The sequence below is a fragment of the Eurosta solidaginis genome, chromosome 5 (genome assembly GCF_040869045.1).
Source record: "Eurosta solidaginis isolate ZX-2024a chromosome 5, ASM4086904v1, whole genome shotgun sequence".
Classification (NCBI taxonomy): domain Eukaryota; kingdom Metazoa; phylum Arthropoda; class Insecta; order Diptera; family Tephritidae; genus Eurosta; species Eurosta solidaginis.
In genome coordinates, this window is record NC_090323.1 from 40,432,646 (window position 1) to 40,447,672 (window position 15,027).

The following is a 15,027-nucleotide window of genomic DNA, read 5'->3' on the forward strand; positions in this document are numbered from 1 at the left end:
TTTTTGAGTGAGGTATCAAAACACGCGTATTCACGTCTAGATCAAGAATGCGAAAGCGGAAGTTAACTTTTTTTACCCGTTCAAAAGATATTAACGAAAAACCAAAAAAAGACCCGCGGGTACTTCCGAAACCGGGGGTGGGATCCATAGTATTTTTGCGCAGAACACCTTTCTGCGTTGGCGGCCTTGGGCTACCGCCACGGTGAAGCACAATTTTTTTTGTGGGTACAGAGATAAAATTTTTCTTTTCCGCCATCGGATTATTGTTCTCGAGATTAATACGCGTCTCTTGACACCTCTCTCGATATTGTTAGTAGCGTATTAGCAGTCGACCCCTCAACTAGACTATTACTCGGAATTTTTATAAATTAATACAACCAAATGTTTGCAGCCAACCAGATCAAAAATTCGTTTATAAAAATACCAATTCAAAATAATGTCGTATTAAAGACCAAACTAGCTAAATGTAAACACAACCGAGTGAAAAAATATAGCTTTATGAAGAAATGTCGCTATTGGCGAAATGCTGCCAAAATGCCAGTCACTGATATATTTGGATAGCAATAGCTATCGCTATTAGCGATTTTCGATTCACCGCGGTGCAATCCCCAATATCGAAATATCGTTCCATCACTAGTTAATATTGAAAAGTCATATAAGAAATAGAAATTTATTGAATAATAAAAATAGAACATCGTGGCTTACATCATGGAATTTCAAGTATATACTAAATCTGAAGAAAACCATCTTTGTCAGCTTTGTGCCGAAATGCGAGAGAATGTGATCGAGATTTTAAATGAGGATTGCGAAGAATATATTACTTTATTTAGACGGACTCTTGGATATTTGAACATCGAGGTACAATTATAATTTATATTGAGTGCATTTTTTAAATCTAATTTATCATTTTGTGTGCCAGTTCATTGAAGATGGTGTATCGTCAAAATGGCTATGCGCTGCCTGCCTTATGGATGCTGAAAGCACGGACAAGTTTTTGAGCAAGGTGGCGGAAGGGCAAAATAAATTGCGGCAAGAAACTCCACACTACAGTGGAACATTTAAACGCACAGTATCTGTAAAATCAGAAGATGTGCAAAATTTTAGAGTTGAGACTGATTCTCTACATAATTTTGAAAGCTCGGCTGGTAACTACATGAATAATAGCTATAAACTAAAGAATGCACTCCATACATTTATTTAATTCAAATACAGAGGTCGATGTAAAACCAACATACGAACAATTTGCAGAAAGTGACTGTCCTACGTCTAATTTTGAAGCAGACAATTATTCTACAAATGACTGTACAAATATGAAAGTGATTAGACTTGAGACTGATTCTCTACATAATTTTGAAAGCTCTGCTGGTAACTACATGAATATTAGCTATAAACTTAAGAATGCACTCCATGCATTTATTTAATTCAATTACAGAAGTCGATGTAAAACCAACATACGAACAATTTGCAGAAAATGACTGCCCTAAGTCTTATTTTGAAGCAGACAATTATTCTACAAATGACTGTACAGATATGAAAGTGATTAGACCTGAGACTGATTCTCTGCATAATTTTGAAAGCTCGGCTGGTAACTACATGAATAATAGCTATAAACTAAAGAATGCACGCCATGCATTTAATTAATTCAATTACAGAGGTCGATGTAAAACCAACATACGAACAATTTGCAGAAAATGACTGTCCTATGTCTTATTTTGAAGCAGACAATTATGCTATAAATGACTGTACATATATGAAAGTGATTAGACTTGACGATCCGACGACGTATTCCAATCAATTGAATGAAGAATCTACAGCTGCATCATATATTGCAACATCAATCGATGGTCTAGCTACGGTTTACAGTAAAAACGGACATGATACAGGTATGACGATTGTTTTAACTACCATAACACATATTACTTACTTAATTGGCCCTTAACCGTTAAACGGTTATGGCTGTGCCACATAAAACATATATGCCAATTAGAAAGCTGTACATCGCATTATCAAAGAACCTTGAGGGAAGTGTCACCACATCGGGTTAGGGGGATTAGAAAATACCCGCGGCAGGTATGCCTGGCGTAAGAGGCGGCCAGCGCAATTTATAGCTTCTCCAACTCAATTGTCAACCTCGCCTACGCGTGGAATCCTGTTTCTTTAACAATAAATGCTCTGGCGAGCCCAAGTTCCTGTTATTGTCGTATTAACAGTGCTTCGCCCCATTCAATGGATACAAACACTAACAAATCGTCATCAAATTCCTCTAACGGGAGTCGAAGGAAACTAGCTGTTTCAACAGGAGCGGACCATAGGGAGATAGGTGTTAGGTTACACATTACAATAGATGGTGTCATGTGGGCACACATCACATGCAGGACACATTACGTATATCGCGGTTGATTCTGGACAAGTAAGAGTTTAACCTGTTACAGTATCAAGAACGTAGTTCGGCCAGGGTGACTCGTGTCTCCCTGAGTAATGTGCATTCTTCTACTAGGGTGGTATATTGCATATTGTAACGAATCCTGGGGATTTCTGATGTTTATGCACCTTCTGCTAACGTTCGAATCGCTGTTGAATAAACCACTCCAATATTCAGTATTGCAATCATATTTATATTACTTTGGGAGTATTTGTATTTGTATTTATTAGGCAATTCATTCCAGCACAACAATTTGACAAAAATTGTTTTACAGTGCTAGTCGGTAAAAGGCATAAAATAGGAAAGGAGTAGTACTTTTATTTATGTATTTATTAGTGTACAAATTTAACAGATAATCAAGTTTAACAGTTAAACAAAGTTACTGGAGCTGGTGGTAAGAGTGGGAGGTTGAACAGTACGTGATTCCAAGCCACCCACCCAAATCATTGCGTGTTTAGGGTAGTCAGCAGATATTTTTTTATTACGTGGAGTGAGTCACACAATTATACTTCACAACCAATAGCGTGTTTAAATCGAAACTGATAAGTTATTACACAGCTTTCGCTGCTTTTACACTCTCTTTTTTGTTGGTTTTTGTTGTTATGATTTTTGTTGTTATGTTGTTGTTGTTGTTGTTGTAGCAATGCTCGCCCCACCTAATAGCCGCGACCGATCACAAATTGTCATCAATATCCTCTAACGGGAGTCCAAGGAAACTTGCCGTTTCAACAGGGGTGGACCATAAGGAAAGGGGTGTTAGAGGCGTTGGTTCCACATTACAATTAAAGAGATGGTTGGTGTCATGTGGGGACACATTGCAAGCAGGGCATACATTTTGTATGTCGGGGTTGATTATGGATAGGTAAGAGTTTAATCTGTTACAGTATCCAGAACGAAGTTGAGCAAGAGTGACACGCGTTTCCCTGGGGAGTATGCGATCCTCTTCTGCGAGTTCTGGATATTTTTCTTCAAGTACTGGATTCACCGGGCAATTCCCGACATAAAGGTCCGACGCCTGTCTATGGAGTTCACCAAGGACCTGCTTGTGTTTTTCCGCTTCATACGGCTGGGTTCTCAGGTGCCGTATTTCCTCAAAATGCTTACGGAGATGACTCCTTAGGCCCCTAGGCGGTGCTGGTTCGTCAATCAGATGTCTGTTGGGATGCCCAGGTTTCTGGGTATTCAACAGAAACTGTTTGGTCAGCATCTCATTTCTCTCCCTGATGGGGAGTATTCTCGCCTCATTATGCAGATGGTGTTCTGGGGACATAAGAAGACAGCCCGTGGCGATTCTGAGAGCAGTATTTTGGCAGGCCTGTAGTTTCTTCCAGTGGGTGGTTTTTAGGCTTGGCGACCGTATGGGTGACGCGTAGCACGTAATCGGCTGGCTAATTGCTTTGTACGTGGTCAAGAGCGTTTCTTTATCTTTTCCCCAGGTACTGCCAGCAAGGGATTTGAGGATTTTATTACGGCTCTGAATTCTTGGAACAATTGCGGTTGCGTGCGCACCAAAATGTAGATCCTGATCAAACGTCACACCCAAGATTTTGGGGTGTAGGACAGTCGGTAGCGTAGTGCCATCGACGTGGATGTTCAATATGGTCGACATTTGGGGCGTCCATGTTGTAAATAAGGTCGCGGAAGATTTAGTCGGTGACAATGACAGGTTTCGCGAGGCGAAAAAACTGGAGAGATCAGGGAGATAGCCGTTTATTTTATTGCATAGCTCATCGATCTTTGGGCCTGGGCCTGTGGCCACTATTGTGCAGTCATCGGCGTAGGAAACGATTGTGACTCCTTCCGGTGGTGAAGGTAGCTTAGATATGTAGAAATTAAACAAAAGCGGGGATAGGACACCACCCTGTGGCACCCCTTGTTTAATTCTCCTTTGTTTTGATGTTTCGTTTCTGAATTGCACCGATGCCTGCCGACCACCCAGATAATTTGCGGTCCACCTTTTAAGACATGGGGGAAGGGTAGACCCTTCCAGGTCTTCCAGTAACGAGCTATGGTTGACCGTATCAAAAGCTTTTGATAGGTCTAACGCTACGAGTACTGTTCTATGGTTGGGATATTGATTCAAACCGCAATTTATCTGGGTGCTAATGACATTTAGCGCGGAGGTAGTGCTATGGAGTTTTCTGAAGCCATGCTGATGAGGGGCTAGCTGCAAATGTGCTTGGAAATGAGGGAGCAAAATGGCTCCAAGCGTCTTTGCCACTGGCGATAGGAGAGATATCGGACGATATGACTCACCTACGTTAGCTGGTTTCCCAGGCTTTAGTAGCGGGACCACCTTGGCCATTTTCCATTTCTCGGGTATGACAAAGGTGGAAAGAGACAGGTTGAAGACATGCGCTAAATATTTGAAACCCTCTTTCCCTAGGTTTTTAAGCATCGGCATGGCTATGCCGTCTGGGCCCACTGCTTTGGATGGTTTAGCGCGACCAATGGCGTCCTCAACCTCTCTAGCGGTGATGGTAATTGGTGACGCGCTGAGTTTGTGTTTATGTGCACGTCTATTGGCTCTCCGTCTATCTTTGTCGACCGTAGGATGCATTATATATTGTCGGCAGAAAGCGCTCGCGCATTTTTTCGCATCCGACAGCACCTTATCGCCAAAGGCGATGGAAACTTTGTCTTTGTGCTTAGTCGGATTCGATAGGGACTTTACGGTGGACCAAAGTTTACCTACACCGGTAGAGAGGTTACAACCTCTTAGGTGCTCTTCCCATTTCGCCCGCTTGTGTTCGTCCACAAGCAATCTGGTTTGTTGGTTTATATCCCTTATTTGGGGGTCGCCTGGATCAAGCTGTCTTATAAGGTCGCGTTCCCTCGCTAAGCTCGCGGCCTCCGCCGGGAAGTGGGCCGGATTTCGGGAATTCTCCCGGCGGGAATGAAATGTGCCGAGGCGGATTCAATGACCTTACGGAAGGCACACTCCCCTTGGCGGGCATCAGTCGGGATAGGGAGGGCAGCAAAGCTGCTGTCTGTTTCAGATTTATATTCTTCCCACTTTCCTTTTTTGAAGTTTATGAAAGTGCGTTTTTCGGTGACGATGAAGTCGGCGGTACGCTCGAACGAAATAAGTATGGGCAGGTGGTCGGATGCCAATGTTACATCGGCTGCCAGTTGACGCAGTTTACGAGTTCTGCGCTCACGATTGAGATATCTGGCGAGCTATGACAGCTTCCTACCATACGTGTGGGGGCGTCTCCGTTGATTGTGCAGAACGTCGTTTCGTCTATTTGATCCGCCAACATCTCACCCCTACTGTCCGCCCGCAAGTTTGAATGCCATAGGTCGTGATGGGCATTGAAATCGCCTAAGATAATGCGATTGTTGCCAGTGAGTAAGGCCTCGATATTAGGGCGGTATCCACTGGGACAACAGGTGACAGGAGGGATGTAGATGTTGATGATTTCTAGATTTGCATCGCCTGACCGGACAGATAGGCCTTGACGTTCTAAGACATTGTCACTGCGGTCGATGCCAGGATCAAATATATGATATTGCACAGAGTGGTGTATAATAAACGCGAGGCCGCCTCCATTTCCGCTCTCGCGGTCTTTCCTGTGGACATTATAACCAGAGCTGGTCTGCAATGCAGATCTTGCTGTGAGTTTAGTCTCTTGAATCGCAGCAATGCGGATGTTGTGCCGCTTCATGAAATCGACTATCTCCGTAATCTTCCCAGTTAGTCCATTACAGTTGAACTGCAGAATTCTGAAGTGCATGAGGGGTGACGCCGCCACTCTAGGGGTAAGTGAGGGGTGACTACGCCTAGGTTGTGGAAGGCCAGGACGCAATTGCTGTAGTGGCCTTGGGACTGGGCGCCCTTGGGCAAGCATTGGGGTACCCGGATGATTTGGGTTTGCGACCTGGCAACATGGCGCGATGAAACCCGTCGAGGGGTTGCCGTCGCGGAGACCAGAACATCTAGGAAAGTGGCACCACCCAAGGCAGGAGCTGCATTGAGCGGATGTCGCAAACCTATATATTCTGTGCTGGCAGACGGTACAAACGGAGGCAGGGACTAAGAGTCTGTTTCCCTCACCTGCACGATTGCTGCCAGAAAAGAGGGGAGGAGAAGAAGACGGGGGCAGGGGCTGATGCTCAGCATTGCTACCAGCTCTACTACGAAGGTAGTAGTTATGAGTGGTATCAGCTGTTTGAGTTGTTGGCGCCGTGGGGCGCGAGCAGCAGCGGGTACTTGTTGTGGCTTGCTGAGCAGCGAAGCTGCTGGAAGGTAGTGGGGATACGCTTAGGCGTAGACTACGGGACGCCCTTGGGCGTGAGCAGCAAGGAGCCACAAAAGATTTATAAAAGTTACGTGGACGTCGGGTTTTGGGATCAAGCCCAGAACAACCTGTCCGATGCAACCATCCCTTGCACGAGACACACTGAACAGAGTATGACCGTCCTAAAAAGATTCTTTTCTGGCAAATGCAGCAAAACCATTTATCAGGACCGGGGTGAGGAGACGGACCCGGATTGGGTTCGATACCTTCCCGGAGTAAGAGAATATGTAGCAGTCCTGCTGCAAGGAGCTGCTGGGAGGATGACAATTTGTGGGAGGGACGAAACAAATTAAATGGGGTCACACTGAAATGACAGTCCTTGGTCGGGAAAAATCCCGAGTCGCTCCGGTACATAGAACCGACTGCCTTGGGAATGTTGTTATGATTTTTGTTATGATTTTGTTGTTATGATTTTTGTTGTTATGATTTTTTACTAACAGCATAGTGATGGTAATATTCATCATACTGCAACTCCCCCCCCCCCCCCCCCCCCCAATTTGTTTTTGTTTTATTGTGCTAAATCGTATGTCCGTCGTTTGCCCATCGTTTGTCCATGTTTGTACAGGAACAATTTTCGTTTGTCCACCTTTTGTTAAAACGTTATAACAAAAATATTCAAACATCGTAGGAGTGCAGGTTCAAATCCCACTCCCGGGAGAAAAGGCTTTGAAGAGATTTACAAGGCATAATCGAAACAGCTGTCGCCTGATGTCACGTTGTTTAAATTTTTCCCAAATTATTAAATAAAAAACTTTTTTTTATCGAAAACCCCAAAATTTTTTTCTTCGCTTTATTGTGCTAAATCGTATGTCCGTCGTTTGCCTATGTTGTTGTTTTTGTTGTTGTTGTTGTTGTTGTAGCAATGCTCGCCCCACCTAATAGCCGTGACCGATCACAAATTGTCATCAATATCCTCTAACGGGAGTCCAAGGAAACTTGCCGTTTCAACAGGGGTGGACCATAAGGAAAGGGGTGTTAGAGGCGTTGGTTCCACATTACAATTGAAGAGATGGTTGGTGTCATGTGGGGACACATTGCAAGCGGGGCATACATTTTGTATGTCGGGGTTGATTCTGGATAGGTAAGAGTTTAACCTGTTACAGTATCCAGAACGAAGTTGAGCAAGAGTGACACGCGTTTCCCTGGGGAGTATGCGTTCCTCTTCCGCAAGTTTTGGATAATTTTCGTTAAGCACTGGATTCCCGGGCAATTCCCGGCATAAAGGTCCGACGCCTGCTTATGGAGTTCACCAAGAATCTGCTTGTGTTTTTTCACTTCATACGGCTGGGTTCTCAGGTGCCGTATTTCCTCAAAATGCTTACGGAGATGACTCCTTAAGCCCCTAGGCGGTGCTGGTTCATCAATCGGATGTCTGTTGGGATGCCCAGGTTTCTGGGTATTCAACAGGAACTGTTTGGTCAGCATCTCATTTCTCTCTCTGATGGGGAGTATTCTCGCCTCATTATGCACATGGTGTTCTGGGGACATAAGAAGACAGCCCGTGGCGATTCTGAGAGCAGTATTTTGGCAGGCCTGTAGTTTCTTCCAGTGGGTGATTTTTAGGCTTGGCGACCATATGGGTGACGCGTAGCACGTAATCGGCTGGCTAATTGCTTTGTATGTAGTCATGAGCGTTTCTTTATCTTTTCCCCAAGTACTGCCAGCGAGGGATTTGAGGATTTTGTTACGACTCTGAATTCTCGGAACAATTGCGGCTGCGTGCTCACCAAAATGTAGATCCTGATCAAACGTCACACCCAAGATTTTGGGGTGTCGGACAGTCGGTAGCGTAGTGCCATCGACGTGGATGTTCAAAATGGTCGACATTTGGGACGTCTATGTTGTAAATAAGGTCGCGGAAGATTTAGTCGGTGACAATGCCAGGTTTCGCGAGGCGAAAAAACTGGAGAGATCAGGGAGGTAGCCGTTTATTTTATTGCATAGCGCATCGATCTTTGGGCCTGGGCCTGTGGTCATTATTGTGCAGTCATCGGCGTAGGAAACGATTGTGACTCCTTCCGGTGGTGAAGGTAGCTTAGATATGTAGAAATTAAACAAAAGTGGGGATAGGACACCACCCTGTGGCACCCCCTGTTTAATTCTCCTTGGTTTTGATGTTTCGTTTCTAAATTGCACCGATGCCTGCCGACCACCCAGATAATTTGCGGTCCACCTTTTAAGACATGGGGGAAGGGTAGACCCTTCCAGGTCCTGCAGTAACGAGCCATGGTTGACCGTATCAAAAGCTTTTGATAGGTCTAGCGCTACGAGTACTGTTCTATGGTGGGGGTATTGATTTAAACCGCAATTTATCTGGGTGCTAATGGCATTCAGCGCGGTGGTAGTGCTATGGAGTTTTCTGAAGCCATGCTGATGAGGGGCTAGTTGCAAATTTGCTTGGAAATAAGGGAGCAGAATGGCTTCAAGCGTCTTTGCCACTGGCGATAGGAGAGATAGCGGACGATACGACTCACCTATGTTAGCTGGTTTCCCAGGCTTTAGTAGCGGGACCACCTTGGCCCTTTTCCATTTCTCAGGTATGACAAAGGTGGAAAGAGACAGATTGAAGACATGTGCTAAATATTTGAACCCCTCTTTCCCTAGGTTTTTAAGCATCGGCATGGCTATGCCGTCTGGGCCCACTGCTTTGGATGGTTTAGCACGACCAATGGCGTCCTCAACCTCTTTAGCGGTGATGGTGATTGGTGACGCGCTGAATTTGTGTTTATGTGCGCGTCTATTATTATAAGGTCACGTTCTCTCGCTAAGTTTGCGGCCTCCGCCGTGAAGTGGGGCCGGATTTCGGGGATTCTCCCGGCGGGAATGAAACGTGCCGAGGCGGATTCAATGACCTTGCGGAAGGCACGCTCCTCTTGGCGGGCATCAGTCGGGATAGGAGGGCAGCAAAGCGGTTGTCTGTAAAAGATTTATATTCTTCCCACTTTCCTTTTTTAAAGTTTATGAAAGTGCGTTTTTCGGTGACGATGAAGTCGGCGGTACGCTCGAGCGAAATAAGTATAGGCAGGTGGTCGGATGCCAATGTTACCATCGGCTGCCAGTTGACGCAATTTACGAGTTCTGCGCTCACGATTGAGATATCTGGCGAACTGTGACAGCTTCCTACCATACGTGTGGGGGCGTCTCCGTTTATTGTGCAGAACGTCGTTTCTTCTATTTGATCCGCCAACATCTCACCCCTACTGTCCGCCCGCAGGTTTGAATGCCATAGATCGTGATGGGCATTGAAATCGCCTAAGATAATGCGATTGTTGCCAGTGAGTAAGGCTCTGATATTAGGGCGGTATCCACTGGGGCAACAGGTGGCAGGGGGGATGTATATGATTTCTAGATTTGCATCGCCTGATCGGACAGATAAGCCTTGACGCTCTAAGACACTGTCCCTGCGGTCGATGCCGGGATCAAATATATGATATTGCACAGAGTGTAGTATGATAAACGCGAGGCCGCCTCCATTTTCGCTCTCACGATCTTTTCTGTGGACATTATATCCAGAACAAGTCTGCAGTGAAATCGACTGTCTCCGTGATCTTCCCAGTTAATCCATTACAGTTCAACTGCAGAAGTCTGAAGTGCATAGGGGGAGACGTCGCCACTCTGGGAGTAAGTGACGGGTAACTACGCCTGGGTTGTGGAAGGCTAGGACGCAACTGCTGGTGTGGCCCTGGGACTGGACGTCCTTGGGTAAGCATTGGGGTACCCGGTGTATTTGGGTATGCGGCCTGGCCGAGGGGTTGCCGTCGCGGAGACCAGAACATCTAGGAAAGTGGCACCGTCCATGGCAGGAGCTGCATTGGGCGGATGAAACATATATATTCTCTGCTGCCAAACGGTGCAAAGGGAGGTAGGGACTAAGAGTCTGTTTCCCTGACCTACACAATTTCTGCCGGAAAAGAGGGGGGAGAAGAGGGGGGCTTGGGCTGATGGTCCGCATTGTTCCCGACTCTACTACGGAGATTGTAGGTATGAGTGGAAGCAGCCGTAAAGTTGGTGGCGCCGTGGCTTGCTGAGCAGCAGGGCTGCTGGAAGGTAGTGGGGGGGGGGGCGCTAAGGCGCAGACTACGGGACGTCCTAGGGCGTGAACAGCAAGGAGCCACAAAAGATTTATAGAAGTTACGTGGACGTCTGGTTTTGGGATCTAGCCCAAAACAACCTGTCCAATGCAACCATCCCTTACACGAGACACACTGACAAGAGTATGACCGTCCTAAAAAGATTCTTTTCCAGCAGATGCAGCAAAACCATTTCTCAGGACCGGGGTCAGGAGACGGACCCGGATTGGGTTCGATACCTTGCCGGAGCAAGAGAATATGGAGCAGTCCCGCTGCAAGGAGCTGCTGGGAGGATGAAAATTTGTGGGAGGGACGCACCAAATTAATTGGGGTTACACTGAAATGGCAGTCCATGGTCGGGAAAAATCCCGAGTCGCTCCGGTACATAGAACCGACGGCCTTGGGAAGCGGACTGGAAGCCGTAATGACTGCCTTTGAAGTAAAATCCAGGGATTTGTAGAGTAGGGTAGGGATTTGTCTACCCAAATAGATGGCATAAAAACTTAATTTGTTGTAACCAAACTGTTAACATAGAGGAAGGAAAAAGTAGCAACAAAGGCAAAGCGAAGGAAAAAGCAGCAACAAAGACAAAGCGAAGGAAAAAGGAAGTTCAAATAAGCGCAGTGCTAAAAATAAAAATAAAAACAATAAGAACAATCGTGATAGCATTGGTGTGTTGGCTGGCGAAATCGGTGAGCTCAAAGCTGCAGTGAGTTTGTGTACTTTGCCCCCAAAACACAACAACGATGCTGTAATATCTTCTAAATACAATTGAAGGCAAAAGATTTTGGTTGTGCGCGAATGTTCAGCGCTGACATCAGATTGTTCTTTATTACTGAATACTTTCTCTTTTATAGAAAAATTACTTACAATATATACATACAATACTTACACACTAAAAATAACTACATTCTATTTCTATATACCTAGTCAGCATAATATTCTTATTATCTAGCTATGTAATAATGTTTCGTCGGTCGCGCTGACAAACCGGCGCTGTCGATTAGGCATGCTGATCGATACGTGGTTTGGTGAAGGTGACGCTTATGGGTTAAACAACTGTAAACGGATACGGCTCCCCGCTGGGTTCAATATAACTTATCTATGCCGCTATGAGTTATTCGTGTGTGGTCGAAAGTGAAATTCATTTGCTTGTGCATTACAAGCTGGACTTATTCTGGAATTTACATAACTACAAATATCTTGTATTGTGGTAATGCCACACCATCCACCTTTAAGAAGGGTCACCTACACTTGAGAACAATTGTATGTGATCCTTAAAGTGACTTAATGACCCATTTAGAGTTTACACAATTTTAATTGCTTTTAGTTTTCTATTGTAATTTACAGGGGCTGAAACTGTTATTCATTTTATAATATAAGTCCTTGCAAAACTGCTAATTTCGGACTTTAAATATATTTGGATCAAGATAAAAATTATTTTCGGATTTTTATTTTTTTAGTCCGATAGAACTAGTTAAACACGGACTTTTAAAAATAAAAGTCCCGAAATAAAAGTTAAATCAAGATTTTTATTTTTTAAGGCCGAAATAAAAGTCCCGCTTGATAACAAATAAACGGCTTATCCGAATTAAAAAAATTTGGTACCTATGATTCTCCTGGATACCTAAAATTTAAAACCTTATGGAATTTTGAAAATTTATGTTAATAATACTAGAATTTTATCATAAACAAACTAGATCGAAAATCTCGTAGTATAAATGATGAACTTGCAGTGGATTTTTGCAATAAATTTCGCTACAATACAACTATTAGAGTGAAAAATTTTAAACCGCATTCTGCTATAATGGGAAAGCTTTCTAAAAAAAAAACATGGGGTCAGTAGCCACGCCCCTTTCTATATATAGAAAATTCCGCACACATGCGATATTTGAGTATCTAAAGAAACCACGTTATTTAAATTGCAGGTAGTTGATCCACATAATTTTGTTGGACAATGGGCGTGGCACCGCGTACTTTCCAAATAAGATTTTTGGACTTTCAAGTGCGATAACTCGTTCCCCTCGGTGGGGAGGGAAGGAATGGCCTGAAGGTTTAATGTGGCCACATAAATCGTTCCCAAAATGGTCGGGCTAGCACCTTAATGGTGATGTGGTACCGGAGCGTACCGGATCTGTATCCGGCAAAGGACCATTACATCGATAACACTCCCCAAAAGCTTCGGGGAGCAACCTTATCGCTACAACAACAACCACAACCCACTTCATGGTCCTTTCCAACGCTTTTTCCTTATGCGAAAAAAACGAAGACATTTACTCAACTTTACAATTGGTGGAACTCCAAATTTTTACTTCAATGGTGGCAACGAGTTGGTAAGAATAACTAGCAAATATTAGAATGCCAGCTTGTTTAGCCTGTAATATTGGCGAAAGCTAATAGAAAAAAATTAACTTGTTATTCAAAAGTGCTGAAAATAGTAATTTTTAGCTTACAGTGAATCATTTAGCTCCAAAGGGTTAGAACTGTCCCTTAATTGCCTCCGAATCGCTTTCACATATATATTCTCCTCGCGCTCAATCAATACCAACCTAAGTGCAATACCAAACATTATTTTATTAATTTTTTATTTATATTTTTGTTGTATTTTAAGGAAATATATGCTTGGTTACAAAATTTACACAATTGTAAGTAATTTATTTGTTCACTGCCAATTCGCAATAGAGCATCAGCTGTTTCGAAGTGAACTTTTGTTCGCCCGAAATTGCCGATAGGCGGAAAAAGTTCACCCGAACAAAAGAAGTGAAGGCGAACACTTCCGCGTGAACTTCGCGATAAGGGTGAATGTCATATATGAAATCACATGCAAAGGGAAAGAAAACGAAAAGTGTGAAAAATTATACATAGGGACGAATAAGAGAGCGCTGGGAATCCGACTTAAAGAGCATGAAGCCGACATAAGGAAGTTGAAAACCACCACCGCCTTATCACAGCACACTACTACAACTGGACACTCAGCTGATCTTATACCATGACCGTTTTTGATGTATAATGTATATTTGTTGTTGCAAATAAACAGATCACCCCTGAGGAAGCTAGGAAGCCTAGCCAAACGTAGAGTCGAACAAGTGGAGTTTATATAACTTTCACTTCAAAACAAATTGGTCAGAAAGCCTAATTTCAATCAAATTATTTCATATCTTTATACTTTTTAGATTTTTGGTATTTTCCAGCAATATATTTTTGACCTTATATGTGTCGTGCGATTTGTGCGGCGGCCACCAAGACAGAATCATCATGATATTTATGAAGAATTATTTCATTTTTACCGGGATTATTCACTTTCACTACCTCTAGGGTTAGTGCAATTATTAGATCTTAGAGAACTTGGGTACCTTTTTCATATTTTTAAATTTGCCTACTGCAGTATATATTATATTATTATTCTCCAATTTGTCCCTCAGGACAACTGTGTTTTTCCTTATTTTTCAAGTCCTAGACTGCCGGCATTTTTCAGCCTGGTCGAATATTGTCGTAAGTCAATAACTTCCTCAACAATCAGGTTGCTTGAATTTTCTACGCTACCATTTTTCTATCCTAAGATGAAAACGAGCGCAACTATTTACTGTTGCAAATTTATATAGCGGTTTATATATATGTTTTCTTGTGACTTTTTCTTCATTTTTATTGTTATTGCTGTTAGAAATTTTCTTTTCTCTTGTGGTATCTTTTGGTGTGTTGCATGTTTCCACTGACATTCAGCTATGTACTCTTTGAGGGTAATTTTTATGATGGGTATATAACTATTTAGACGAATATGAAGTACTTACATTTTATTTAAAAACATTTTATATCGTGGCTGGGGTCTAAATTACCACTATTTGTAAATATCGATATTGGTATTGCTTCATGGTTATATTTGGGTTGTGTAAAGATATCATGAGCATCCAAAAGAAAATTATGCAAATTCTTGATTTGCTATCGGACTTGACAGCGTTGGTAAAACTGTCTTAAGAAACTTTGCTTTTAAATGAAACATTTTTGGGTTTACTGTTTGCAACGATTTGCTGCTCTTCCTCAAAATTGGATTGAGTTCGAAAGGGTTTATGGTGCTAAATTTGAATATTAAGTACGTGCTTGACCATTTTTCAACTGCCTATATTTAACTTTCATATAGTTTTTGAGTTTCGTAGCTATTGCAATGGTCAATAGCACGATAACGCCTGTTAGGCAAACATCTGGAATATTTGGAACATTTTTTGTTTCTACCTCAGTG

General features: G+C 43.3%; 1 protein-coding gene across 5 annotated transcripts in view; it reads left to right on the plus strand.

Annotated features, from left to right (window-relative positions):
* Positions 1 to 406: 406 nt before the first annotated feature.
* Positions 407 to 15,027, plus strand: part of LOC137254565 (uncharacterized) — a 38,663-nt gene continuing 24,042 nt past the window's right edge. The window contains exons 1-5 of one of the 5 annotated variants that reach the window (XM_067792315.1): positions 407 to 858; positions 920 to 1,145; positions 1,213 to 1,365; positions 1,433 to 1,585; positions 1,653 to 1,883. In XM_067792315.1, coding sequence (XP_067648416.1) covers positions 709 to 858; positions 920 to 1,145; positions 1,213 to 1,365; positions 1,433 to 1,585; positions 1,653 to 1,883 — 913 coding nt within the window. In that variant the 5' untranslated portion in view covers positions 407 to 708. The remainder of the gene's footprint in view (positions 859 to 919; positions 1,146 to 1,212; positions 1,366 to 1,432; positions 1,586 to 1,652; positions 1,884 to 15,027) is intronic. The other 4 variants (XM_067792316.1, XM_067792312.1, XM_067792314.1 and 1 more) reach the window with 4 other exon arrangements.